Raw genomic sequence first — 25,536 nt, 5'->3', positions numbered from 1 at the left:
GCTCCACAGCCGAAATGTTGTTTTCTTTCTTCTATTTACAGAATGGAATAAACCTATTACTTGTTCCATTATTCATACATACCTGCTTTGGTAAAATGCCCAACTATGTAAATGAGTACAAACATAAATTTGTTTGGACAAAATCAAAGCTACAAAAAGTTAATATTGTATTACCATTACTAGTATAAGCTCTTAGAAATGTAGGAAAGAAAGTATTTTTCCGTTCTTTCCTACATTTCCTCCCTGGCAAGAAGTTTTGCCACCTTAGCATGTTCATGGAAATGTCTAAGAGCAGGAATACACAGCTTTCTGTTTGATTAGAGGCTGCTCATTTCCTTTAGATAAAAACAATTCTTCAGCGGCAGTGGGATTTGTCATGCTGCACACACGTTTCACTTGTTAAAACTGAGTCAAGCATTTGGAGTCAGCTCCAAAGGGGGGGGGGATCAGAAACCTATCTCCTGGTAAACCACATTTTTAAAAACCAAACAACTGCAAAAGTTAACCATGAACTTTAAAAGTCTCCTGCTATAAAACAATCATACCTTCACAGCCATACATCAGTGCACTGGCCCTTTACTACAAATAAAAGACCTGTATTCTGAAATGGAGATTCCAAGTTTTAACTGTTTACATATTTTCAACGCTTCTACCTTTAAGGAATGCATCGTCAGCCCACTTATTTTGAGTTCAGAATGCTTATTAGAAAAAAAATGTTTTATGAGTTTTTTTTTTACACCATGTGATGGCAATTGCTGTTGCTTACTGTGTACTTTCTTGATCAAAGGGATTTTGGATAACAGCATCCTCAAAACCTAAAACCACAGTGCACTAGACACCCCATTTACCAGACATTCCTAAGATGAACTGCTTGTAAATTCTTTGTTAAACACCAATGTTTCCAAGCAATGAGGCCGCAGACTCTCTGAATATGTCATGCTATTTGCCAAACAGTGTATGAAAAGCCTTAATTGTACATTTTATTTTCAAATTATGTGATATTTTAATTTGCATCAGATTTCATTTAAGTATTGATCATCTACATTAATTTATACAGTATCATTCTCTATGACTGCCACCAAATACAGGATCAACATTGTATCTTTTATAATGTAGGGCAAGAATGATCAGTCATTCCATTCTATAGGTTATATTAATCTAACACCATTATGCACTGAACACCAAAAACCATTACACTTAAAATGTGTTTTGAAGGGTTGGTATGATATTTAGGTTTATAGCACAATTACATTGGCACTGACTAAATTTTATATATGTCATAATTCTATTAGAGGATGTACAAATCACAAATATCTTTAAAACAGCTAACAAAAAAAAGACACTAATGAAATATTTACCAATAAAAAATCTTAAGCATGAAATGTATAATTTGTAAGGGCCACACGCTAGCAGGTTTTTGCCCTCTGTTATTACAGGTTATAAAGGCATTAGACACAAACACTCTAATAGAGCATTACATACATTTTCAGAAAAAGGCTTATATTTGTAGCGCACTAGTAACACAACAAAGCTAGCTGTAACAAGTTGTTAGATTTACATTGTTTCTTTTCAGAGCAGATTTGCATTTTTTCTAGCCATGTGTATAATTAAAATAGTTTATTATAGACCAAAATGCCTGTTGGAGTTAATAATTAAAATGTACCTTGGAACAATGTGGGACAAACGATAGCAAATGGACTTCATACGTACTATTTAACAGCATTCTGAAAGTTTTTGAAGTCAACAGTCACACAGAAAGCATTCCATTAAGCTCATATCCCTAAATTGTTTTGTTTGATCATTCGACAAATATTGATTAAATTTTAGGACAGCTTGTAGGCCTACTGCAAAACACCAAACCATCATTATCTAAGCTTTGTTAAAATAGTCTTACTTTTTTCAATGGTTTCCTCAAAGCAAACGTTTACATGTCGAAAATGCCTTCTCGACACAAAACACTATTCGCATACAAGTAAAGGAAAACAATCTCTTCTCCATTGAAAATTAGAAAGGATTTTCGAGTATCAATGGTTTTGAGTTCATTCACACATCCCCTGCTGTAATTATGTGTACCTAACCCCCGCCCTTTGAAATGTAATTAGATGCCTGTAATACATTCAATAATTTAGAGGCTGTTTAACATTCACTCCAGGGAAGTGTTACCCTTCAAATAACTTTATGAATAAAATACAATACCGTAATTTCTATCAACATTCAAGTCTACAATTACCTTGTTTTACAGCTATAGTGTCCCTGAAAGTACTTACAGCATTGACTGTACCTCCCAGTCCTTCCAGTAAAGATGATCAGATGTAACTTACAGGTTTTATACAATCAAGAAGTTTCAGGGTAATTAACTGGTTAATTCATAAGAGATATTCCATTTATATATCCATGATTACGTGTCTGTAATTGAGCAAATCTTACACTGTAGCACCTCAAGACACTCTTTTACTACACTTGTATTTTTTCCCCTTTTTTCCTTGATATCCAGGTCCTGCATATTTAAGTTTCCATTTGCTGAGAGTTATCGGTGTTCAGGAACACTAAATTCTATAGGAGTTACAGTGTTGCCTAAGCTTTAAAGGGAGAGTGAAAAACAAATCCAGAACAATGACTTAGCAGGCAGCTTGGTGTGCAAAGCTTAATTTAGCTAAAGAAGAAAAAAACAGGGAGCTTAATGCATATTATAATTGGAAGAGCAGAATTCAAAAGCTCTGGGAAGAGCTCAAATCTCCATATAAAAGGCAGATAAACCTGTATCTTAATGAGCACTGAAGCAATTTAAATTTGAAAGAAATGGAAAACTTAAAAAAGACACATCCTAGTGTGTGATTTGTCAGCAGTGCTGGTGAATTAAGCATTCACGTTGGGCATTTAATTAGGGGATTAAAAAATTAAAAAGCAGCTATGTCAACACACGTATGTCATCCACAACCTGAAGGCTATTTTTTTTTACATCACAGACTACTATTTGGACATTGTACAAACCCAGATTTTGAGTCATTAAGCTCAGATCGAAGTCAATACATTAAAAATGAAACTCTTGCATTGAATTCTAGTTTGGTTTTATCAACTATAAACAGCATGAGAGACTTCTTACTATAATTTCTCACATCAGGGATGTTTTAAATTAATTAAAAGTATGCTGTCAAACCTGGATGAAACAGCTTCTTAAATGTGGTTTCTAGAGAAAGCCTCATCTTTTAAGGCTAATTAATGTGAATGATGTTTAAAGTTAAAGATAATCTACACTTTATCTGCACAGAATTGTTTAGCTACTGAGTAAGCAAAAGGATTTCCTTTTTAACCAATCTGACAGCCAAACAAACCCCAGCACTTTTTTTTTTGTGAGAAACAATCCCAGCAACTGTCCCACAGTGAAGCGTTAAGTCATTACCATACTTTACTGCTGTCCTCCTACTACTTAGCTTTCTCAACACAATAGCTTCATTTAGTAGTTTCAATTCATTGAATTTAATGGAGATTGTAACAATTTTATTATAATATCAAAGTCTTTAACCAACCACTGGACCTCCAACACATAGATAAGGTAAATTACAAAAAAATTCAACTTCTGACTTCTAGGTCAGTCAACATTTTCTTTTTAAATGTTGAATTTTCATTACTTTGAATCTTTTAGGGGTTTTCCTGTACTTTGCCTGCTGAGCAGTTGCCTATTTAAAACAGTACATACATGTTATGAAGTGTAAAGACTTGAAATAAAGAAAATGTTCTCTGTAGTTATGAGTCCCACTGGTTTCCTGAAGCAGGACTGAAAAGCAACTACATCCACACGCACCGAAGAGGAACCCATTCTCACGAAGTCAGTTCAATATCTGCTGCTTACAGTGAGCTCCACCCCTTGGAGATACAGAGACAATTGAGGCTCACAGCATGTCCACCAGTTTGAAGGCACCCTCCTGCTTGTTGGGGATGATGTTGATGAATGTTTTATAAAGGACAGACCCTTTGGGCAGTTTGCAGATCACCTTCGTGGCCTCTGGACTGCGCGGCGGGGGAACATACACCTCCTTGGTGTATCTGACAACGCCATCCTCCAAGGCATACAGAGTGTTGTTGCGGCCTATGCCAACCTTCAGCAGAACAAACACAAACAGATGTATAGCAGGACAATTATAACTATCCATGTTGTATTTCTTAAAGTAGGTTCTGATTACAGAATAAAACATTTTTGTTGTATGTGTTTTGTGGCTAAGAATTATATTTCTCATTAATCATGGCTTTTAAAGGCCGTAATACACTAATCTACTCCCTCGTTGAGGGACGTGTTCCATATTTATCACTTAACTTTATGCAACCAATTTCACCTAATAAAAATGCCATACAATTTTACTTTCTTCAAACACCAATATCCATTCATCCATCTTCAAAGCATTTCATGCAATATAAAAACAATTGATTACATTTGATCCTGGGTGCCAACGTATCAAACGTTGTGTTGCTAGGATGTTGCCAGCATGAACAAAGTTGCCTGATAAAAAAAAAGAAAAAAAAGAAAAAAAACAATTAAGAAATATGTTTATGGGGCCAGAGATTATTTTCAAAACCACAGCTGGCATGTTATATTGAAGATAATACCACCTCCTGTCCAGTACTGTCTCAGCACAATGTAGCATCAAGCTAAGGTTGCAGCTAGAAGAGTTATTAGAGGGGCCAGTTAGTTGAGCATAAAACCAAGTTCCTGACTCTCCGTGTTTATTAAAAACCCCAGATCGCTTATCAAAAACCATAGCCTGTCCTGGCCAAACCTCCCCTGGTCTTCACTAATCATGGCCTCCTAATAATCCCCATCTCTGAACTGGCTTCATCACTCTGTTCTCCTCCCCACTGATACTGAGTACTGGCGCACTCAAGCTTCTGTCACATCATCCAGGAGGGGGCTACACATTGGTGATGGAGGGGAGCGCTTTGAGTGAGGTAATTAATAATAATAATAATAATAATAATAATAGCTTACACTTGTATAGCACTTTTCTGGACACTCCACTCAAAGCGCTTTACAGGTAATGGGGACTCCCCTCCACCACTACCAATGTGCAGCATCCACCTGGATGATGCGACGGCAGCCATAGTGCGCCAGAACGCTCACCACACATCAGCTATCAGTGGGGAGGAGAGCAGATTCATAGAGGGGGATTATTAGGAGGCCATGATTGGCAAGGGCCAATGGGAAATGGGAAATTTGGCCAGGAGGCTGGGGTTACACCCCTGCTCCTTTCGAGAAACGCCCTGGGATTTTTAATGACCACAGAGAGTCAGGACCTCGGTTTTACGTCTCATCCGAAGTTTACAGTATAGTGTCCCCGTCACCATACTGGGGCATTAGGACCCACATGGACCGCAGGGTGAGCGCCCCCTGCTGGCCCCACTGACACCTCTTCCAACAGCAACCTTAGTTTTTCCCATCCAGGTACTGACCAGGCTCACACCTGCTCAGCTTCAGTGAGTTGCCAGTTGCGAGTTGCAGGGTGATATAGCTGCTGGTGTGTCCAGAAAAGCACTATATAATAAGAACTACTATTCTTATTAAGCTATTACCGTGATCATTTTAACAGTATTTCATTTGTGCATCGAGGAACTTTCAATCAAATCAACTTCCATTCCAGAGAACATTAAATTGGACATAAGAATAAAAGAGAAAGTCACTGGCTTTTTATAGTTCACAAAATATCCGTCACTGCAGGAAAAATAAAATATGTCCGTTTATATATCAACATTTTAAAGTTTGAGAATGTTTTAGTTGGCGTTTTATACCATCCATTTTTTTGAAGCCATATCGACGGCCTGGACTTTTCCCGCCGACGTTTTTCGAGCTTCCGCCGGCCTTTTTGGACGCACACCTCGCAGGCACAGCTAAGGGCTGTTGAGACAGCAGCAGCCCTGAAACAGGACGAATGTCCTTGTCAGTCACAGGCAGTCAATGTAGCGCTTCAATCTCACACGACCGAGAAAGGAATGATAACAATAGTATTATTATTAATAATAATTTCTTTGCGCACGTCTGATTTTAACCTCGCCTATGCATGAACTGCAACGAGTATACGAAGCTAAACATAATTTACACAGCGACAACTGAACAGGAGCGCTACATCAGTGGATTCGGAAACTTAGCTCTACGGAAAATAATATGGCGACCAGAAGTGGAGATCATTAAAACGAATTATTCGTTTGTGTAGTTACCCAGAAAATCTAAACCTTATCCATCACTTATTTTTACTATAAAGAGAACGTGGACATTAGTTTTTTTACATTATTGCTTATTTTATGCCTTTTTTAAATAACTGTTTAAAAACGAAAACAATGCATTTTACTTTCCTTTCTGTTACATATAAAAATGTGAACAGAGTTGATTTCAAACCAAAGAGAACAATTTATGTAATACTACTTCAGCATCTTCACATAACTCATGGTATGTGTGAGCATACATTCACCTCTGCTTAGCACAAATTATAAAGGAGTCATACATAACTGCTCTGAAGAAATAATAAATGCATGCATTCACCTGTTCTCGATTTAAATAACAAGGACAACAGCGCAGCCATGTTCTAGAATCCTCTGAACTCCGACCTTTCCCATCATGCCTGTTAGACGTTACAGATTTCCCGTCATGCCAGAGTGTCGCGGGAAATCCAGGCAAGTCAACAAAAGCCTGTATGGATTCCTTCAACCAGGTAATTAAATGGATTCCCTTGGATTAGTTAACTATCTTAATTAATTGGTATAAACGAGACAAACATGACAGTCATTATTTAATCTTGGAAATAAAACACTAAGCAAATTTAAGGGGATTTATTTTATTGCAATAGCAAGATAAATGTAAAAATGTACGTCCTGAATGCTTTAATGACTTTCCGATTATATAATTATGTTAAGTGGAGTGGTATCTGGTTTCTCTTGCACTGTTTACCGAACTTCCGATTGCTACGTTGCACGGAAGATGAAATCATGCCGTTTTCGATCTTTACGTTACTGCAGACAGAAGTTACAGTACAAACTCATGCAAAATGCTTTGCTGGCTAATAATTGTAAGTTGTTCTTATCAGGGGGTGCAATTTTCCATAACTATTGCAATGTTTTTTTTTAATTACGTACTGCTTCGGATTTTCATTTATATATAGAAATTCAAGAAATATACATCCATTCATGATCAGAAAGCAGCTTATCCCTCTTTAGCGTCGCAGCAGAACTAACGGTCTTCTGGACTAGGGACTTCGAACCCTGGTCCCGGTGACCCACAGCCTACTGGTTTTGTTGAAGCCGAGCTATTTGCTTGATTGCATACTTAATTCCACCACTAAGCTGCTTGAGTGGAACTGCGAACTTTGCAACCGGTTTCATTCTATTCTAATGAAGGAGATCGTGTTTCTTAGATCAATACAATAGTTACAGTAATTAAAAGACAACCTCCAACAGGTTTAGGAATCAAAACCAATTAAAGAGTTCAACTTAGTCATGTCATTAACCCAATTAAGAATTAAATTATGTAACGGGAAGAACAGTTGGACCGAAAGCCAGCAGGTGTGGGCTTCCCTAGAGCCAGGACTGGGAAACCCTTGTCCTGAACTGATCAGGCAGTGTCAGTTCTTTTAGTGAAAAGGCACAAAAAATCTGTCATACGGCTTTAAACTTATGGTGAAACAGACTTGACCTTGTCCACTCCATCTTTGCCAAGATTCAAGGTGTAGTGAAAATGGTATGTTCTGTTGAAATGTCACCTATTTACTAATTAAAACTGTTTAATTGTGGTTTACTGTGATTATATCAGAATCCAATATTTAAAGTGCCATGCGGTTATACTATTTTAATATTTTGGTCAAGTTACATGGAGTTTGTTGGGCTCTTATCCCAGTTTTAACTGGGTCTTAAAACCCAAGTAAAAGGAGATTAATGTTGCATTATCAGAATTATTTTAATTATGTTTACACTTTATAAAATACAGATGGTTTTGATTATTTTTTTTTAAATCCAAAGGAGGCATAAACACAGTTAAGAGAAGTGTGGGGGTTTTATTGAATTTCCAACCATGGTCACTTTTTTGTGTGTTCTTGGTCTACTGTACAGACTGTGCTCCGTCCTGATATTCCATTGGGCGGGGATGGGTGGGAGCAGGCAGAATTCTGAGCACAGTGACACTGACTCCAGCTCTGACCTCGACGACCTGCCAGTCTTCGACTTCCTGCAGCCAAGACCCACCCTTGCATGCAGGAGCGGTTATCCTCAGAAGCCGCTGGACGTGGTCATCCTTGACAGCTCGGACTCGGAGCCACCCGATCAAGATCCGGAATCTGCCCTGCCTGTCGTGCTCCATTCTGCTCAAGAGCGAGAGGTCACCATGATCAGCAGCGGGAGTGAAGAGGAGGAGGAGTTTGTGCCTCTCTTAGAGAGACTGAAAGGACATTTCAGAGGCACTGCATCTGCAGCCTGCCCGGTTCAATCTGAGCAAGACTCTGCAGGTGGCACTGTTGATGCGCAGTACTCTTTAAAATCCTCGGAACCCAGTTTTCCCCAGCTGCCTCCTCCAACTTCCACCACTGGCTTACAGCGAGCTTCTGTTTGGGACTTCTCTGATTCAGAGGAGGAAAACACAGCCCCGGATTCCAAGAAGCCTAATCTGGGATCCCATGGCCCTGGGAGACATAGGTTTCCCAGTTCAGTAGAATGGGCAGACAGAAACATTTCACCTCTCAGGAAGAAAGCAGTGAAGCACAGGCAGGAGGAGATAGATGAGGCCAGAGCTGTGGCTGTGGAGAGGAGGAAAGGCAAGGAGAGGCAGAAAGCCGAGAGGGAGAACCGTAAACAGGAGCTGGAGAGACAGAGAGCGGAGAGGAAAGCCTTGGCTGATGCAGTTAAAGCCCTGAGGCCTGAGGAGTGCATGAAGCATATGGTGGTCACCATTGATCCAGGCAGGTGTTGCTTCACACACAAAACGCTGACATCACACAGGAAAGACTGACAAAGACAGCTTACGGGCTCAATGCCCTGCTTTTTGGTGCAGTGTGCTCTCAACAGCAGAGAAATTTGCAATTTACAAAAGAGATTTAATGATAAGGAAACAAAAAATTGTTGTGTAGCACTTTGATAGCATTCCTGTTCTGCAGGCTGTGCGTATAACTGGGTACCTGCATAGGTGGGGGAGAACCTGTGGTGGTCCCAAGTCTCATCCAGGGGGAGTCCTGATCTCTCAGTCCGTCACATTCTAACTGGGATGAGCTGTGGTGCGATTGTGAATTCGGGGAATGAAAAAAATGGAGGGGATGTGACAAAGCACACAGAACATGGAATCTTTAGTCCACAGACATAGAAGATAGGAAATTATATTTAGAATTATATATTTTAAAATTTAAATTTGAAATAGGGGTAGGATTGCTCAGGGTTCAGTTTATGGGTTAATTCCTGGGTTCTATCTATCTCTGGGGTGCTCTCTGCATGGGGCTCGTATGTTTTCTCCCCATGTTTGCATGGCCCAAAGACATACTGGTAGGTTAATAGGCTTCTGGAAAAATTGCCCTGGTGTGTGTGTCTGTGTGTGTCTGTGTGTGTCTGTGTGTGTCTGTGTGTGTCTGTGTGTGTCTGTGTGTGTCTGTGTGTCCTGGCCAGGGTGTACTCCGCTTTGCTCTTATTGCTTGCCAGTATAGGCTCTGACACCCCTGCAACACTGTCTTTAATAAAGTGGTTAGAAAATAGACAGATGGAAATTTAAAATCTATTTTAAAATGCCCTTCATTACCTTGCATACAGGATGTGAGAGTATGTGTCTGTGTACAGCTCTGTTGCAGCTGGAAGGTGGGGGCAGTTTGCTGACGTCCCTGCAGGCTCTGGGCTGCAGCTGTGCTATTGAGAGACAGGTGGTGGCCCGCAGTGTGACCTGGCGAAGGAGGCTGCCCTCCTCACAGGTGAGTGTGATCACTGCAGGACAAGGAAAGACATCCACACCTTGTGGAGAGTGGAAAGAAAGTCCGCCGGAGAACAGGTAAAAGACCATCTGCTCAGGAAAACCACATTGTAAGATGGAGCAAATAAAAAGAAATCGAAAGCAGCAATTAATATGTACATCATTTCAGAAGACTTTTCATGCTCCCAAAGAAGGTGTTTGTTTAAAAGAGACATAAGAACCTGCCAACCAAGAAGATGCAGCATGTTCAGGGTTATAACACAAGAATACAAATATTAAAAATGTGAGGAGGCCATGTAGCCTGTCTTTCCTGTTTAGTTGCTAGTAACAAACAATCTCATCCTTGCTTTTCTTTGTGCAAAGTAATGCTTTCTGATTTCAGTCCTGTAAATCAGGCCTGCCCAGCTTTATAGTCTGCATTGACTGTGGGTATGTCTGATTTGATAGGGCTTGACTGGAGAGCTTGATTGCGTTTCCGAACCACACGCTGTGATCCACGTGCCGGTGGAAGACTTCATCCGCATGGTCCACAGCACCAGTCAGGTATGGGAACGCAGCAGAAGAGCCATGGCTCTTTGGACAGGCAGACTGGCAAGCCTGTCCCGCTGAGAGTTTGGGAAGGAGCATGGATGTTGGGAATATTACATTTGTTACTGCTTTGCTAGTTAATTGTCAGTGGGTTTGTTTTCCTAAGATAATGCTGTGTTTTATGATCAGGCCTTTGTGATGAGAATTAAACACATTTAGAAAACGCTCCATTAAGGTAATAATCTTGTATTTTAGATCTGTATTCTAAAGAGTATAAGGCTTCTATGTCAGGATATTATAAGAGTTTTTCAGAAAGATTTACGATCATAGGAAGGTTAAAAACTCTAGAAATCAGAAACAATACATTGCCAATACAATGCTATAGATATAGTAACACTGAATATTTAGACATTGGTTGGGCAGTGTCAGATTCTTTTGATGGTTTTATTTATAAACGCAAAAACATGAAACTAGAAATGCAACATAATAAAAACCAACTTAAATGACAACTTCTGCAAAACATGAATTTCATTTTGAATATACGTGAATGAGACTAAATGGGATTTGAGGTGGTGTGATAAAGCAGTACTCTCTCCACAGGTCCAGAGAGGTGCTGTCTCTGGCTGTGGGCCTACGCTGATCTCCTGGAGTCACAGTATTGTGGAGCAAATCACTGGCAGCATCCTGACACTGGCTGTCATCGACCTGGAACAATACTTCAGGTGACAACTGACCGACTGGTCCTCTTCTCTGCTGTCCTCTGTGGCCTTTATTTAGGAGCTTTTCTTGCAAAAGACAAGAGTTTCAAATTTCAAGAAAAGAGGTTCTGTTCACCTCTTAAATTAAAAAGCAACAACAAATGAAGTTCAGGCATATTTAAATGTATGAGGAAGCTTTGGAGAAAGCAAAACTTAGGTCCTGAAGATATTCCATACCAGGTTAACAGAACACACTTTGGTCTTTTTGCTTTTATTTATGTATGATTATGTAAGATAAACAGGTAGGTAGGCCTATCTCTAGATAGAAACAAGTAATAGATTTATTCCATGCTGAAAAAAAGAAGAAAGAAAACACAACGTTTCGGCTGTGAAGCCTTCTTCAGGTGTGAGCAACCTGAAGAAGGAAGAAGGAACCTGCAACCTGAGGAAGCAACCTGCTCACGCCTGAAGAAGGCTCCACGGCCGAAACGTTGTGTTTTCTTTCTTCTTTTTTTCCAGCATGGAATAAACCTATTACTTTATTTTACCTTTGCAGCCTACGCATGCTGACGCAGCTACCCACCTAAACTATCTCTAGATAGTTTTACTTTCTTTAGATAGTCAAATGTGCTCAGCAAGGGCCATGGCCAACCTGGCAGGGCCCATCTGAGGACCTCACTAAACCATCTAATAGATCATAGTGATGGGTGTAGAAAGAGCAGGGAATTTAATCAACACATGTTTTTGACTTGTGCCTAGTGGGATTCTTTGTTCATGAGAAGTTGAAAAACTGAAATATCCCCATTCCCCATCACACATGAGGTTCATGGGGTAACCTGCATCTGTCAACGAAGGGTAGACATGCACTGATCCATTCAGTGTGGCGCACGTGCAGCCCGTGATATCCGAGGGCATCACAGAATTGTTATAGCTCAATCTCGTTTACAAGTATTACAATGTAGTTTTTCCAATTATCTAATCATGTGAAAGTTGTTTTATTTAAAATGTTTTCCATATGATTGGGATCAATATAAAAAAAATGAAATTTGGTTATGTGAATGTGCTTCTTGTGCTCTAAGATATTGCAATTTCCTCCCACAGAGCTCTGATTAGTGTTTGTAGTTCTCCTGCAGTCATTGTCATTTTATCCAATCCAGACACACACAGTCCAAATAATCATTCTACACAGCCCTGTGACGCAAAGAAAAAACAATTTTACACACAGTATTGAAAAAAGACACCCATTCTCCCAGATGGTAGAAATTTTAAGAGATGTTGAAAATAATATTCATTTACTCTTAACATCTCTGAATAATAGTTTGAATCCACTCTGAGCTTTAGTGAAATTTTACCATGATTATTATTCACTTTAAAAAATACTATGAATATGAAAAAGGCTTTGGGTGCAAGTGACAGTTTTGTTCGCATCATGTTTTTTAGCAGATGGGTGGGAGTATCAAGGTGGCATGACACTTAGAACTGCTGTCTTATAACTCAATTGTCTTGGGTTTGATTCTGGACTAAGTCTGCTGTGGGGAGACTGAATGTGGACATTGCACTGGGAGTGTTTATGCCCTGGAACATATGATGGAACAGAATGTTTCAATCCCCCATAAAACCAGAATGATAATTTTATCTAATTCTTAGCTTTTGTGGTACTTGAAAAATACGGAGCCCTGCCGCTTGACTTATTAAGTCGCCCACCCTGTCTATAGGTCCCAGAAGTCCAAGAACCAAAAGAAGTACCGAAATGCAGTGTCGGGTGAGGGCCAGGAGGGAGCCAGTAAGCGCAGAAAGAAGAAAGAGGATAGCAAACAGCTCGTAGAGGTGTCCCGGGTGGATGTGGAAGAGGCAGGTCGATTCTGACCTTGTTAGTTGTTAGTGTAACCAGGTGTACTCGCCATTTTTAGATGATATGCATGTGCTACCTTAGATATTTTCATTCGTAAGACACATTTCCAGACTTTGATTGACTGTTCATGTTTGCTCATCCTCTGCTGATTTGATATTTTTCCCAGATGATTTTACCATTGTTCCTAATTTTTTTGTTCGCACACATCTGTTTAAATGGTTACTGCGACAGTTATTGAGATGCATTGTTTAAGGAAACAGAGGAAATCTTTACAGATATGAATAACTCATCAGTCCCTGATGTGAGAGATGAAAAACATGGATAATGTAAGATGTAGCAGGGTTTCTGCTTTTATGTCCAAGGTGAGATGTGTTAATCAGTGCGAGGTTGTGTTTCCTTCTAACCCTTGGCAAGTGCACGAGGCAGTACTGTACTTCAGAGAAGGGTAGGCTCTCTCTCAGTAGAAGGTGGCCGACTCTCACTTATTTTCTTTTTCATCCCTTTTGTTAGGCTCTAGTTGACCTGCAGCTGCATTCAGAGGTTCAGGTTCGGTTCCTGGAATCCTGGAAGGAGTTTTCTGATTATATTGCAATGTTCACCAAAGCAGTAGCAGAGGCACCTTTCAAGTAAGTACTATACAACTGGTGCTTCCATATTCAAAACCCAGCATGATGGTACCAGAAAATTCCCTTTATAACTTTATGGACTTTGTTGACTGTATGGACTTCACACAATGACCACTGCAATTAAAAAACCTCTCATGAACTTTGTGCAGGTCACTGCAATCTCATTTTGGGAGGTGCTGGAATGTGTATGATGTTGTGTGTGTAATGACGTGCCCTACAGGAGAGAGCGGGACCAGACAAGCTTCGGCTTTTGCCTGGAGAGCGAATGGGCAGGGGGCCACAGGGTGGAGCGCACTGGGAAGGGGCTCGTCCAGGTGTGGAAGAGGCAGATTCAGCAGCTGAACCGGGTCAGCCCCGAAATCGCCAGCGCCGTCCTGGCAGCGTACCCATCGCCCCAGCTGCTGACCAAAGTGAGTGTTTCCACAGAGACCTGCAGTCCGTTCCTGATTGAGAAGGGATCGTCTTACAGCCACTCCCCTCCATTTTTAAAATATATTTCAGTGGTTTTGAGATTTTAGCCAAAACATTCAGAAATTTTCAAGTTCAGGTTGTTTTGTGAACAATTTTTCATTGTTTAGTAACAATAAGTTTTTCTCTAGTTATTGACACTTTGGTCATATAATTAATCAATTAAGCAATTGCTGTCATCTATTGTTACACATTTTTGAGGGGTAACTTTCAAACACTACTTTATGCTGAGGCCAAATTGAAAACAGTACACAGAATTCCAGCATGAGTGAAAAAGGCCTTCTCTAAATGTAACATCAATAATGTGTACAGCGGCGGATTAAAAGTTTGATAGCAATATAGTCCTTGGCTGCTGACATAGTTTCCCCTTCTCCAGCTGTTTCACTACTGTTTTTTGTTAACATTTTTTCATTGTTTAATAATATGGCACAAACAAAGTACATAATCTGTGTTTATGAATAATGCAGAAAGTGGAAAAACTCCTGATCCCAAATGCCCAGGATGGCATCTCACCCCATACTCACAAATGCACATCATCAAAAGCCAGACAATACAAAATAGATAAGAGAGAAGGCACTGAACACATTAGAGGAAGATGGAATAAAAAGACATAGCATAAGCATGGTAATATGTAGTACAATAATCACTATATTTTCTATAGACTGGATAAGGAAAGATATATGACCTAGGAAAGAGGATATGGCACACTACATATAAAAGATAGTTACTCTTGATAGATTATTTATAGATGCTATTGTTAAATACCTTCAGATACACAGAGTGGAGATTGTTGAAACTAAATTTTAAGGGGCCCAGTGCAGGAAAGCCATTTATAATTTCAAATCACAATTCATCCTCAGTAAGTACTGCTAGCCTTGGTTCAAAGCGTTTACTGCAGAAGCACTTTCACTAGGGCCTTACGACACCTGGGCACAATAAGGAAACCCATAATACAGTTCAGGGGGTGACTATAAGGTGGTAGAATATATAGTAAAACATGTTTTTGTAATTTAGTTAATTATAGTTATAATCGTCATTAAAAACTAGTGCTTTCCAAAGGACTGTTTACTGCTAAATGAATTTTAAGGATCTACACATGAAAATTATTTTTCACCTTAAAATGGCAGAAGTTTATTTGAACTAGGATCAAAGCTTATGAGCTAAACTTCATTTTTGTTAAGGCCACCTCATAGAGGATAACTATAGCAGTTTTTACAAAAGCAGTCATTCAGATGTTGAGGGGATGGACACTGAGGGTTTTGCATTAAAATCCTTAAAGATGCACTTTGTGTCCAACAGCGATTCGTGATTTGGTTTGATTTTGTATTTCTTAAGGCCTATCAGAAGTGCAAGACTGAACGTGAGAGGCACAACCTGTTGTCGGACATTCTTGTCCGTAGAGGGGAGGGAGTGACCTCGACGTCACGCCGCGTGGGCCCGGAGCTCTCCAAGCGCATTTGCTTACTGATGACGTCACCTGACCCCAACTTATCTCTGGAAACTACAGGCTGAGGGCAAACACGTGTCTGCAGAGTTGAAGATGGAATCCAAGTTGTGTTCAATCCTGATAAAAATCGTTTAGCAGACACTTTTAGACAGGGTGATTGTTAGGAGCGAACAAAGGGGGCATTAACAGATACATACAGATACATCTTCGATAAAAAATCAAGATACCCTAACATTTTTTTCCTAAATTAAAAAAAATGTATTTAAGTGATACATTAACATTTTTAAAATAAAGTGAATCCTTAAAAAAAAAAGTATTCCTGATGGAAAGTGCTATTTTCAACCCAGCTGCAGATAGATGCATTTGAATTTGCCATTGAATCAATAAGGAACTAGTAATAATTGAGCAAGTGATACCAGCACCTTTCTTTAATTCCCACATCTTAGAGAGCAAATAGGGATAGCCTATGTTTCCACTCTTTGATCATATATATATATAAAATAAAATAATTTAACGGAAATTATTCACATTAACCTGTGCCTAGGTATTTATTCTGAAAGGTTTTCTTACTCTGTCCCTTGAAATCAAACAGCACCCTTGTAATGCAAACCTGTAGTTTGTCCTGTCACTTGTTGCTAATTATTATGGGTGTTCTAGTAAGTTCCTATCACTCATGAGTAATGGAAGTTTTCTCTAATTCTTGTCACTGTTTGGTTGTAAGATTAATCAATTAAGCATTTGTTATCACCTGTTATTACATAATTTTAGGTTTGATGAGCAGCTACTTTCAAACACTACTTTCAGCTGAGGCCAGATTGAAAACAGTACACAGAATTCCAGCATGAGTGAAAAAGGTCTTCTCCAAATGTAACATCAATAATTTGTACAGCTTTGGATTTCTTTACTTCTTCTATTAAAAGTTTGATGGCAATATAGTCCTTGGTGCTGGCATAGTTGCCCTTTTTTCCAGCTGTTGCACTGTTGCTCCTGGGGCCTGGCAGAATATAGCTGTGCAGTAATTACAAAGGTTCATATTTCAGTTTCTTTGCAAGTTCAGTTTTTTATCTGTTTGTCTCTTATTCAGCAAGATGACTTGCAGGGGCATCAGCTCTTCCAGCTACAGTTCTTCCACAGTAACTACTGTGATACATACTCCTGAAATTGCTAACGTCACGAATATCTTTGTAAATGTACTAGTGGTGTGTTTTATTTAAATGATGAAATAAAGTCAGTTTTGAACAGTTTTCATTTTGTTTTGATTAATTTCTGGACATCAAAGATGACTATTACTTTTTTCATAATACAAATAATTGTTTTAATAAGATGTCAACAACAGCAAATGCACAGTGGAAAATGAAATGTTTTTTTTTATATCCTGATCTAGACCCATTGAGGTGGGAAATTAACCCATGTGAGAATTAAGTAATTAATCAATTAATGCACCAAACATGAACCTACAAAGAATGGGGGCTTTAATGACTTCTAGTGGACTTCATCCAGGTGGATGCTGCACATTGGTGGTGGTGGAGGGGAGTCCCCATTACCTGTAAAGCGCTTTGAGTGGAGTGTCCAGAAAAGAGCTATATAAGTGTAAGCAATTATTATTATTATTATTAGTGGCAGGTCAGGCAAAACTAAAACTATACTAATTACTGCTGGCCTGCCTCTCTTATGTTTGTGTAAGACATGCTTTTTTTGTATAAATGCAATATTTTTGGCTATCTAGAGTATTATTTTCTCAACTTCCTTTTTTCCAAGATCTGATGTACAAGCACTACTGAAATACATATCTGAGAAACTCTGAGTGATTGAAAACAATATGTTGCAGACCACCGGGAGAAAAACAGGGCAATGCTGCAACCTAGTGGTAATTTTACTGAAGGCACCTCTTCATTAACCTGGTAAATTGTTGTTCTGTTTATTAGACAACTGTCATTATGTTCCTGTCTCACTGTATTTGATACAACTGCTTGGACATGACCCCTATACCAAAAAGTCTACTTTCCTGAAACTATTATTAAAAACACAGCCGTGCTATACGCATTAGAGGAAAGCCCTAGAATTGTTTTTATCATGATCTTTAAAAAGAAAACAAGCATGTGTTAAAGAGCTAACAGCTAAATTGATACAATTTAAAATAATCTAGAATAGGAAACTTCATTTTATATTTGCAGCCTTTTCTAATATTTTGTTAAATAATGTTATTCTAAAGTTTCTAAAAAAATGGTTAGCAATGGGAAGTAATGCAGTGGTCAGTATTACTTCCTTGCAGCACTGTGGCCCTGGGTAGAATTCCAGTGGTGCTGTCTGTGTGGAGTTTCTATGTTCTCCCTGTGTTTTGTGTGGGTTTCCTGCCGGGGCTTCTGTTTCCCCCCCAAAGTCCAAAGACATGTAAGGTTAATTGGCTTTTGGGAAAACTGGCTCTGGTGTGAGTGTGTGCATGTTTGTCTGTGTGTTCTCTGTGATGGACTGGTGTCCTGTCCAGAGTGTACCCTGCCTTGAGTCCATTGCACCTGTAACATTCAGTGGACGAACAGTGTCTTATATATTTTTTTCATCCTGAGCTCTCACTTACATAGTTGAACAAGTTAATTAAAGGGGAACTGCAGTCCCAATTTCTCAGGCCAGTTATTAAATCTCGGTAACAAAATAAATTCATGGACGGTACAGAAAAAAAATCACAAATTTTGAATTGAGCACAAAATCATGAACTTTGTGAAGGTACTTTAAGTCGCCATGTTGTCGCAAACCACTTGTCTTGCCACAAGCGAGAGTTAGAGTTCCCACAGATTGTGAAGTGATGCGGCTCTTCCTGCTCACTGGTCATTGTAATGACTAATGTAGTGCAATGTACAAGCAAATTAAATACAGTTTGTGCAGCAGACATTTCACCACAGGAAGTTTCCAACGTGATCTGCATGCAGAGTTAATGAGTAAGTTACATTTATCAACAAAAACATCTTGAAGTCGAGAGCAATATTTCTATTGGATTTAAAGAGATATGTTCACATGTATTCTATGTACTGCATTTAGATCTATTCATGTACAGTATAACAGTGAAATAGGGCTGCTTCACTTCACTGGTAGTCTTATTGCCTTGTCGCAATTTATTGTCTGAATCGCAGAATACGGCACTGTGCATACCTGGAAATTTAATCTATGTAAATTAGAGGTTTTACAAGTTACTGTGTACATTTTACTTTTATTGTGGTTTGAAATGCAATCATCAATGTTGATTCTCTCAAATCCCGAAATATAAAAATACTGTAGCTTTACAGTTCTTCTTTAATTGCATCACATTAGTCTAAACAGGCTTCGTTGCATTTGTAGGTAGCTGTACCTTAAATGAAATGAACGACTTGATTAATGGGCAGTAAAGAGATTAAGGAATATTTTATATATATATGTCTCTGTAAGAAAATATTGAGGTTAATTGTTTAATTTACTGCTCAGGTTGGAACAAAAAACAGAAGACTTAAGGTCTTCTGGACCTGTACATAAGAGCGCTGCTAACAATGTTAAATTAGGCTTACAGTAAGTAGTCTTAAGACAAGCACCCCCAATTTTCTGTAAGAAAATGATTTAACATACTGTCAAAGAAAAGGCTGTGTTTCTTAATGGTTGATCAAAGTAAAAACAGTTTGTGTGAAAGAGAGTTCTTTGATGAAGAAGAAATCAAGTCAGTTTGGAATGTGTGTCTAGGACCATCCATAATTCAGCTGATGCATAGAGCAGATCTGTTTCATCATTATTTGAAGGCTGGGGCATTGTGGATTTTAACTGCCCCATATTAAGCAGTGAAGACTGTGATTTAAGCAGAGGGAAACAAATCTGTACTGTCCAGAGTCAAGGAGCTCCTCTAGTTTGTTATGTTGGCTAGCCTAGTCATCTTATAACCATTAATGCAAAAACATTTTCACTTAAGCCCAGCTAAGGTCTAATCCATCTAGTTATATAAATGGGGACCAACAGAGCTGGAGGTAGGCCCTGTGGTGGACCGGTCATGTGCTTTTCCCTCTTAACATGCCAGGAACTAGGATAAGGTTTAGCCCGATGTGTGGCTTGGGTGTGGATCACTTCTTTAAATTCTCACTTTAAAGTAAAAATACAGTGATTGCAAGATCAGGCTTTAGTCTGTATAGAAACAAAGGCCATGTTGCCATGGCAATGCATTCTGCTGTGTGAGGTGCATGCTGTAGTGAGTGAAAACTTTGATACAAGGTGAAAATTCACTAAATAATTATCTGAATGCCTCCAAAGAAGCCATCTGGAGTTGAATTTAGAAATCATAAGATGGGGAGAGAAGAGGAAACAGGCAAGCTTTCTCAGCAGTGGCAAAATTGGCTGACAAAGGCTGTTGTCTCACAGATGGTGCAAGCTCAACAGCAAGATCAAGTTCAGTTGCAGAACAGGAGGAGGTTAGTGCTGTCAGTGCAACAGCTGCAGTAGGATATAATTTTTAAAGCAAGAATTCTGAATCTTGTGAATCTCGAGATTCCACTCCACTGCTTCTGCAATACCAGGGTCAGTGTAAACAAGCTTCTTGAAACAATTTTGAGGTTAATGATACTGGTTTGGGGCCGCACAGTAGTGCAGTTGTTAGCATCGCTGCCTTGCAGCACATGTGGCCCTGGGTTCAGTTCCTGGGGTGCTATCTGCGTAGAGTTTGCATGTTCCCCCCTGTTCATGTCGATTTCCTCCAGATGCTCTGGTTTCCTCCTTCAGTCCAAGAACATACTGGTAGTTTAATTGGCTGCTGGGAAAATTGGCTCCATGCGGGTGTGTCTGTGTGTTTGCCCTGCAATGGAATTGTGTCCTGTTCAAGGTGTGTCTTGCCTTGCGACCATTGCTTCCCAGGATAGTCTCAATCTACCCTAAGACCCTGAACTGGAAGAAGCAGATAGAAAATGGATGGATGAAACTGCTTAGTTGGGATGGAATCTGAGGTGCTGTTTAGTGGGACAGAAATTCCAAAATCTCCAGTCGGAAACACACAGATTTTGCTCCGTCAGCCTCTGATATAAGGAGATGATCAGAAGTTGACTGTAGTTTAAAACTCAAACAGAAAACAGCAAAATGCAACTATTTTATGTAGTGGGAAATATAGAGCTGTATTTTATTTCTCCCATGTGCTCTGAATAAACCTCACCTTCCACTCCAGGGATCACAAAACCTAAGACGAGGTTCTCTGACTGGAAATGTTTGAACCCCAGGACATGAAAACTCCAGAACTGGCTGGAGCATCTTCAAAGTTAAGATGGAGGACTTTTGAGATTGTGAAGCCAAGCAGTTCTTATGCTTTGATTCTAATTTTCTTTTTTTAGTTGACGTCTGTAGCCAGATTGTATTCGAAAACAATATTAATTTAATAAATTAGTCTTTAAATCACCAATAGATTTTGTGTATGTTACAGTATTAATGTGAATCCAGGGATTTCACAGAAACTCTAAATGTTTAAACAGGGATGTCAAAGTATTTACTTAAATATTTAGGGACTACAAATCCCTAGTTCGTACTGTAGTGTATGGCTAGGGATAATGCATATTAAGTGTGGATACCTATGATCTTCCATGGTTACCTTTTCTTTCCAACTGATCAGTGCATGCCTCTGGATTTGCTTTTATACACAGAGGCATGGTGGTGCAGTGGTGAGCATTGCAGTTAATTGGCTTCTAGGAAAATTGGCTCTGGTGTAAGTGTCTGTGTCTGTGTGTGCCCTGCAATGGATTGGTTGCCAGGAGGCTCCTGCTCCCCCGCCACCCTGAATTGGATAAAGCAGCTTGAAAATGGTGGGTATTTGAACTGAAAAAAAAATACCACATCTCTTCATTTTTTTCCCATGCAACCACTAACAGAGGACTGACAGACCATGTTGCCCCACTGTAGGTGCTTCCTCTGGGATTATGTAGTGTGTACACACCTGAGGCCTGATGGGACAAGAGCAGTGCTGTGCCAAAAGGCAGAACAGATGGTGTTTATTAGGCTCATTGGCAGTGTGCCTTTATACAGGCCTTGTGAAACAGACAATTAGAATAGAATGAACGAACGCAGTTCAAACTAGCAGTTCTCAACCCTGGGACTGGAGAACCCCTTTGTCTTTTGATTGTTATTCCAGCTGAGGTCTTAATCAATTAGGCTAATTCATCTAATTGATAGTTGATTAAGTCTTTATTTATGTAATCAGTAAGATGGATGGGGTGGAACCAGGTTTACCGGGCGGAGCTCAGTTGGATAATTTTCTTTGCAATGACAGCAGAGCATTGCTGAAACCAAAGATTGAGGGCAGAAAGATTTTTTAAAAAGGTCCAGTCAATTAATAAGTTCAATTACACTAATTAGTTAGGTTCACTGTAAAAAGCCCAGTTAGATTGAAAACAGGAAGACACAGGATTTGAAAACCTAATGAATGTCAGATAAGATGACATCAGTTGACCAGTCTAGACTGTTTGGCATTTCATTGAGCCAAAGATCTCATCCAACAATTTCATGAAGGAAGCTAAGGTATTGGCTTCAACCCCATTGCTGGGTAGCTTGTTCCATACTCCCACAACCCTTTATGCAAAGAACCATTTCTCATTCTTAGTTCTAAATGTACCATGTAGTTTCCACTGAAAGCTAGTCTAGTCAACAAGACAGGATACATCATACCAACCATTTTCTAACCTCTTTATCCAATACAGGGAGATACAGCTTATCCTGGCAAGAAATAGTCACAAGGCAGGGCACACCCTGCATGTAATGCCAGTCCATCGCAGGGCAGACACAGACACAATCGCACACACACACTCACATCAGTGCCAATTTTCCCAGAAGCCAATTAACCTGCTAGCTTGTCTTTGTTCTATGGGAAGAAACCAGAATACCTGGAGGAAACCCATGTGAACAGGAATTGAACCCAGGACTCCAATGCTGTGAGGCAGTAAAGCCCAAAATGGCATGGTGCCCAAAACGAGATACAGTAAATTGTCATTTCAATACACACTTTATGTGAACCAACATGACAACATTTAAGATTGATATTGATGGCAGGTGGTTACTTGGCTATCCTTTGAAACAATTTGCTCAGTCTGGGCACTGTAACTAGTCTAGTGGGTCTAGTGACTTTCTTTAAGTAGGAGTTGGCAGTGCTGCTTTCAATGCATTACCTTGGCACAAAATCAAGAGAGGATTTCTGCCTGTGTCAAAGGTTGTTTAACAAGGCATTAAATGTACTCATGGATGAGTTGCAAGTCCTGTCCATGTTTCAAGGCACTGTTTGACTTTGATTAAGACTTTCTCCAGGAGCTGTAGATACACTTTCCCCCATTTTCTCTAAACATGCTGAAATCACATGTATGTGAACACTGCAAGCAAGAAAGAAGCATTATCAGGGTAATGTATTGTTGTGTAGGGTTTTTTGTTGGCAGCACTCAGCAAAAATGTCTGTCTTTGTTTCTTCTAGGCCCAGACATGAGGCAGAATGTCTGTGGGAATATAAAGCTTTAAATGTCTTTGTTATGTCTCTCTATGTCTTAGCTAATTGCAATTTCTAGTCTTAGAACAAAATAAAAAATAAAAATGAGATTAACAATTTGGCCCATCTAACCTGATTGCTGATTAATAGATAATTGATCTGAGGATGTCATCCATCCATTCCTTGAAAAATGTGAGGGTATCTGCTTCAGCCACATGATTGTGTAACATGTTCCATATTTCTACAACCCTTTTAATTAAGAAGTGCCTTGTGATCCATCTATCTATTTTCTATCTGCTTTATCCAATATAGGGTTGTGGGGGAGCCTGAGCCCTTTCTGGCAGGTAACAGAGTGCAAGGCAATATACACCTGGATGGGATGCCAATTTGAAATGCCTTGTGATCTCAGTTTTAGAAGCACTTCCACATGGTTATCACTTAAGGCCTCCCTGTATTGCTTACAAATGCAAAGGAAATGCTTGGTAAGGGCACTTAATAATTAATCAGATCTTCCAATCATACTTTGAATTTGTCATTTATTGTTTACTGCATTTGGTGCAGATGTAATTTCATTTACCCCAAACCAAAAATATAACAGAACAAACTTTTTTCCACCTTGTCTGAGAAAACATATCAAATATTAATATAATTTCTATGAACAAAATGTTTCTAGGATCCCTAAGCCAAATATATCAAAATTACAGTGGAAAATGTTGTCCCCAGTATACAGTATAACTTCCTTTATCTGATAGATTGGCTTATCTACCTTCAAGATGAGACTAACCACAGTGTAGAATACTGACTCTCCCAACAGAAAGTATAATTATCAGAAAAAATGGTGTGAAAGGTGAAAGGCCAGCATGAAAGATATTCCCTCTCCACATGGTTTTCCATATTTATACATGATTCCTGTGTATGTAATAGATTGTGGCGAGCTGTACACACAATATCTTAATCTACAATACCTATAACCATACCTTACCTGCTTACTGAGTTTAATCATAGCTCTTTGAACTCTTGTGTGTGTGTGGCATCTTCATTTAAAGCTGATAGATGGAGTGGAATGATTTGTGCCAATGATCAATGAATGTTTGCCTCCTACAGTACATACAAAAGCAATATTGGCGCTCTAGAATCATTCCAGTGATGAGCCGCTTTAAGGAATGTCTGACAATGAATGACAGGCTAAAAACAAAAGTTTTATCTGGATAGGAGAAGACTCGATGTGGGGATCTGCAAAGTATTGACAAAGTCCATTGAACGTCTTCAGAATGAATCATGAAACTCATTGAAAAGTATGGGAAATAGCACTTAAAACTTAAAACTGAGCACTATGAATAACCCATTCGTTTACAGCTGTCGTCAATTTGAATGTGGACCCCAGAATTTGCCTGGTCCCAAGAATGTTCAATATGGGTATGGCTCCTGGTGTTAAAAAAAAATACTTGTAAATTATTTATATAGGGTACCACATTTGCACTGAAGAAGTTTTAGACTGAAAAAATAGTTGCTGAGTTTATCAGTGAGCATAGCAGGACAGTGTATTTCCAGAACTAAGTGCATAAAAGGAAAATCCAGTGAAGAAGACAGTTGAGTTAAGGGTCCAGCAAGCCTAAATAATTAAGAGCCCAAGTGGATTGAAAATCAGATGACTAAGGAGGTCCTGAAAGCAAGCCATGTGGAGGCCCTGTTGATGAGTATTTACTGAGAGAAAGATTAGTAATTACTCTGCTGTGCCTGAAGATGACACTCTTGTTCCACATTGTGTGCCTGCAGGAAAAGCCCGGGTAGCTTTCTTGCAGTGTATTTATTCCTGGGCGTTAAAATATGTCCAGATATGTTTTTAAAGGTTACATCTCTTAAATAAAGCTCTTTGATTCTGTTTCTGCACTTCTATTGATCTGTTTTCATGGAGCCAATGGAATTCCCTGGCATTCCAAAACTGCAATCTGTACACCATACAACTAAAACTAAAATGAGCACAATATCACAACATGGCATTCCAGCCATATTAAGTAAACCAAGATCTCCTGAAATCTTTGCTAAGAAAAGATCAGCTAATAAGCATTCAGTTAGTACAGGCGGTATTTTACACAGTTAGGGTAGAGTTTATATTACTAATTCTGCCAAACGTTAATAGAGCCATTGGTGAAACATTCACAAAGTATGTAAGACTCAGCTAGCATGAAGACAGAACTGGAAACAACTTGAGCCAATGCCAAACAAAGATCTCTGAGACACTGAACTTAAACCTCTTCGTTTTTTTAAAAGCTTTGGTATGGCTGAGATTTTAGTACAGGTATCTGGCCATTACATTTCATAAGCCACTTGAGATCGCTAACTTTTTAGGAGGTGAAACAGCAAGGAAGGTATAATTAAGCAAATTAAAAGTTTAATTAAGGATTCATTGAAGTAGCTGAGAGCTCACTTGGAGTTGAAAAACTCTGTTCTAACATTTTTTCTGCAGTGCCAATCACAGGCTTGAGGAAAGAATAAACGAGGAAATAAAAAATACACAAATATTTAAGCTGCATGATGACCACATTAT

The 25,536-nt window shown here is 39.2% G+C and overlaps 2 protein-coding genes across 2 annotated transcripts; one reads left to right on the top strand and one right to left on the bottom strand.

Annotated features, from left to right (window-relative positions):
* Positions 1 to 956: 956 nt before the first annotated feature.
* Positions 957 to 6,665, bottom strand: mrpl27 (mitochondrial ribosomal protein L27). Its single transcript, XM_006635092.3, has 4 exons — positions 6,527 to 6,665; positions 5,779 to 5,904; positions 4,428 to 4,495; positions 957 to 4,097 (listed from the first exon to the last, which is right to left on the bottom strand). The coding sequence occupies exons 1-4, from the start codon at positions 6,564 to 6,566 to the stop codon at positions 3,891 to 3,893; spliced, it is 441 nt and encodes a 146-aa protein (XP_006635155.1). The 5' UTR covers positions 6,567 to 6,665; the 3' UTR covers positions 957 to 3,890.
* On the top strand, positions 6,630 to 16,779 carry eme1 (essential meiotic structure-specific endonuclease 1). The gene is made up of 9 exons (XM_006635320.3): positions 6,630 to 6,695; positions 8,086 to 8,927; positions 9,790 to 9,917; positions 10,364 to 10,459; positions 11,045 to 11,166; positions 12,858 to 12,993; positions 13,505 to 13,620; positions 13,841 to 14,030; positions 15,424 to 16,779. The coding sequence occupies exons 2-9, from the start codon at positions 8,120 to 8,122 to the stop codon at positions 15,598 to 15,600; spliced, it is 1,773 nt and encodes a 590-aa protein (XP_006635383.2). The 5' UTR covers positions 6,630 to 6,695; positions 8,086 to 8,119; the 3' UTR covers positions 15,601 to 16,779.
* The last annotated feature ends 8,757 nt before the right edge of the window (positions 16,780 to 25,536 follow it).

This window comes from Lepisosteus oculatus, chromosome 9 (genome assembly GCF_040954835.1).
Source record: "Lepisosteus oculatus isolate fLepOcu1 chromosome 9, fLepOcu1.hap2, whole genome shotgun sequence".
Classification (NCBI taxonomy): Eukaryota; Metazoa; Chordata; class Actinopteri; order Semionotiformes; family Lepisosteidae; genus Lepisosteus; species Lepisosteus oculatus.
The sequence above is the reverse complement of the archived record's forward strand: the minus strand, read 5'-3'. Positions and strand labels throughout refer to the sequence as shown.

Coding starts and splice junctions, on each gene's coding strand:
- eme1 (XM_006635320.3), top strand. CDS start 8,120: ATGGGTGGGAGCAGGCAGAATTCTGAGCACAGTGACACTGACTCCAGC. Junction 8,928..9,789: donor GGTGGTCACCATTGATCCAG/GCAGGTGTTGCT, acceptor GTCTGTGTACAG/CTCTGTTGCAGCTGGAAGGT. Junction 13,621..13,840: donor GTAGCAGAGGCACCTTTCAA/GTAAGTACTATA, acceptor CGTGCCCTACAG/GAGAGAGCGGGACCAGACAA.
- mrpl27 (XM_006635092.3), bottom strand. CDS start 6,566: ATGGCTGCGCTGTTGTCCTTGTTATTTAAATCGAGAACAG. Junction 5,905..6,526: donor GTTATTTAAATCGAGAACAG/GTGAATGCATGC, acceptor GTCCTGTTTCAG/GGCTGCTGCTGTCTCAACAG. Junction 4,098..4,427: donor GTTGGCACCCAGGATCAAAT/GTAATCAATTGT, acceptor GTTCTGCTGAAG/GTTGGCATAGGCCGCAACAA.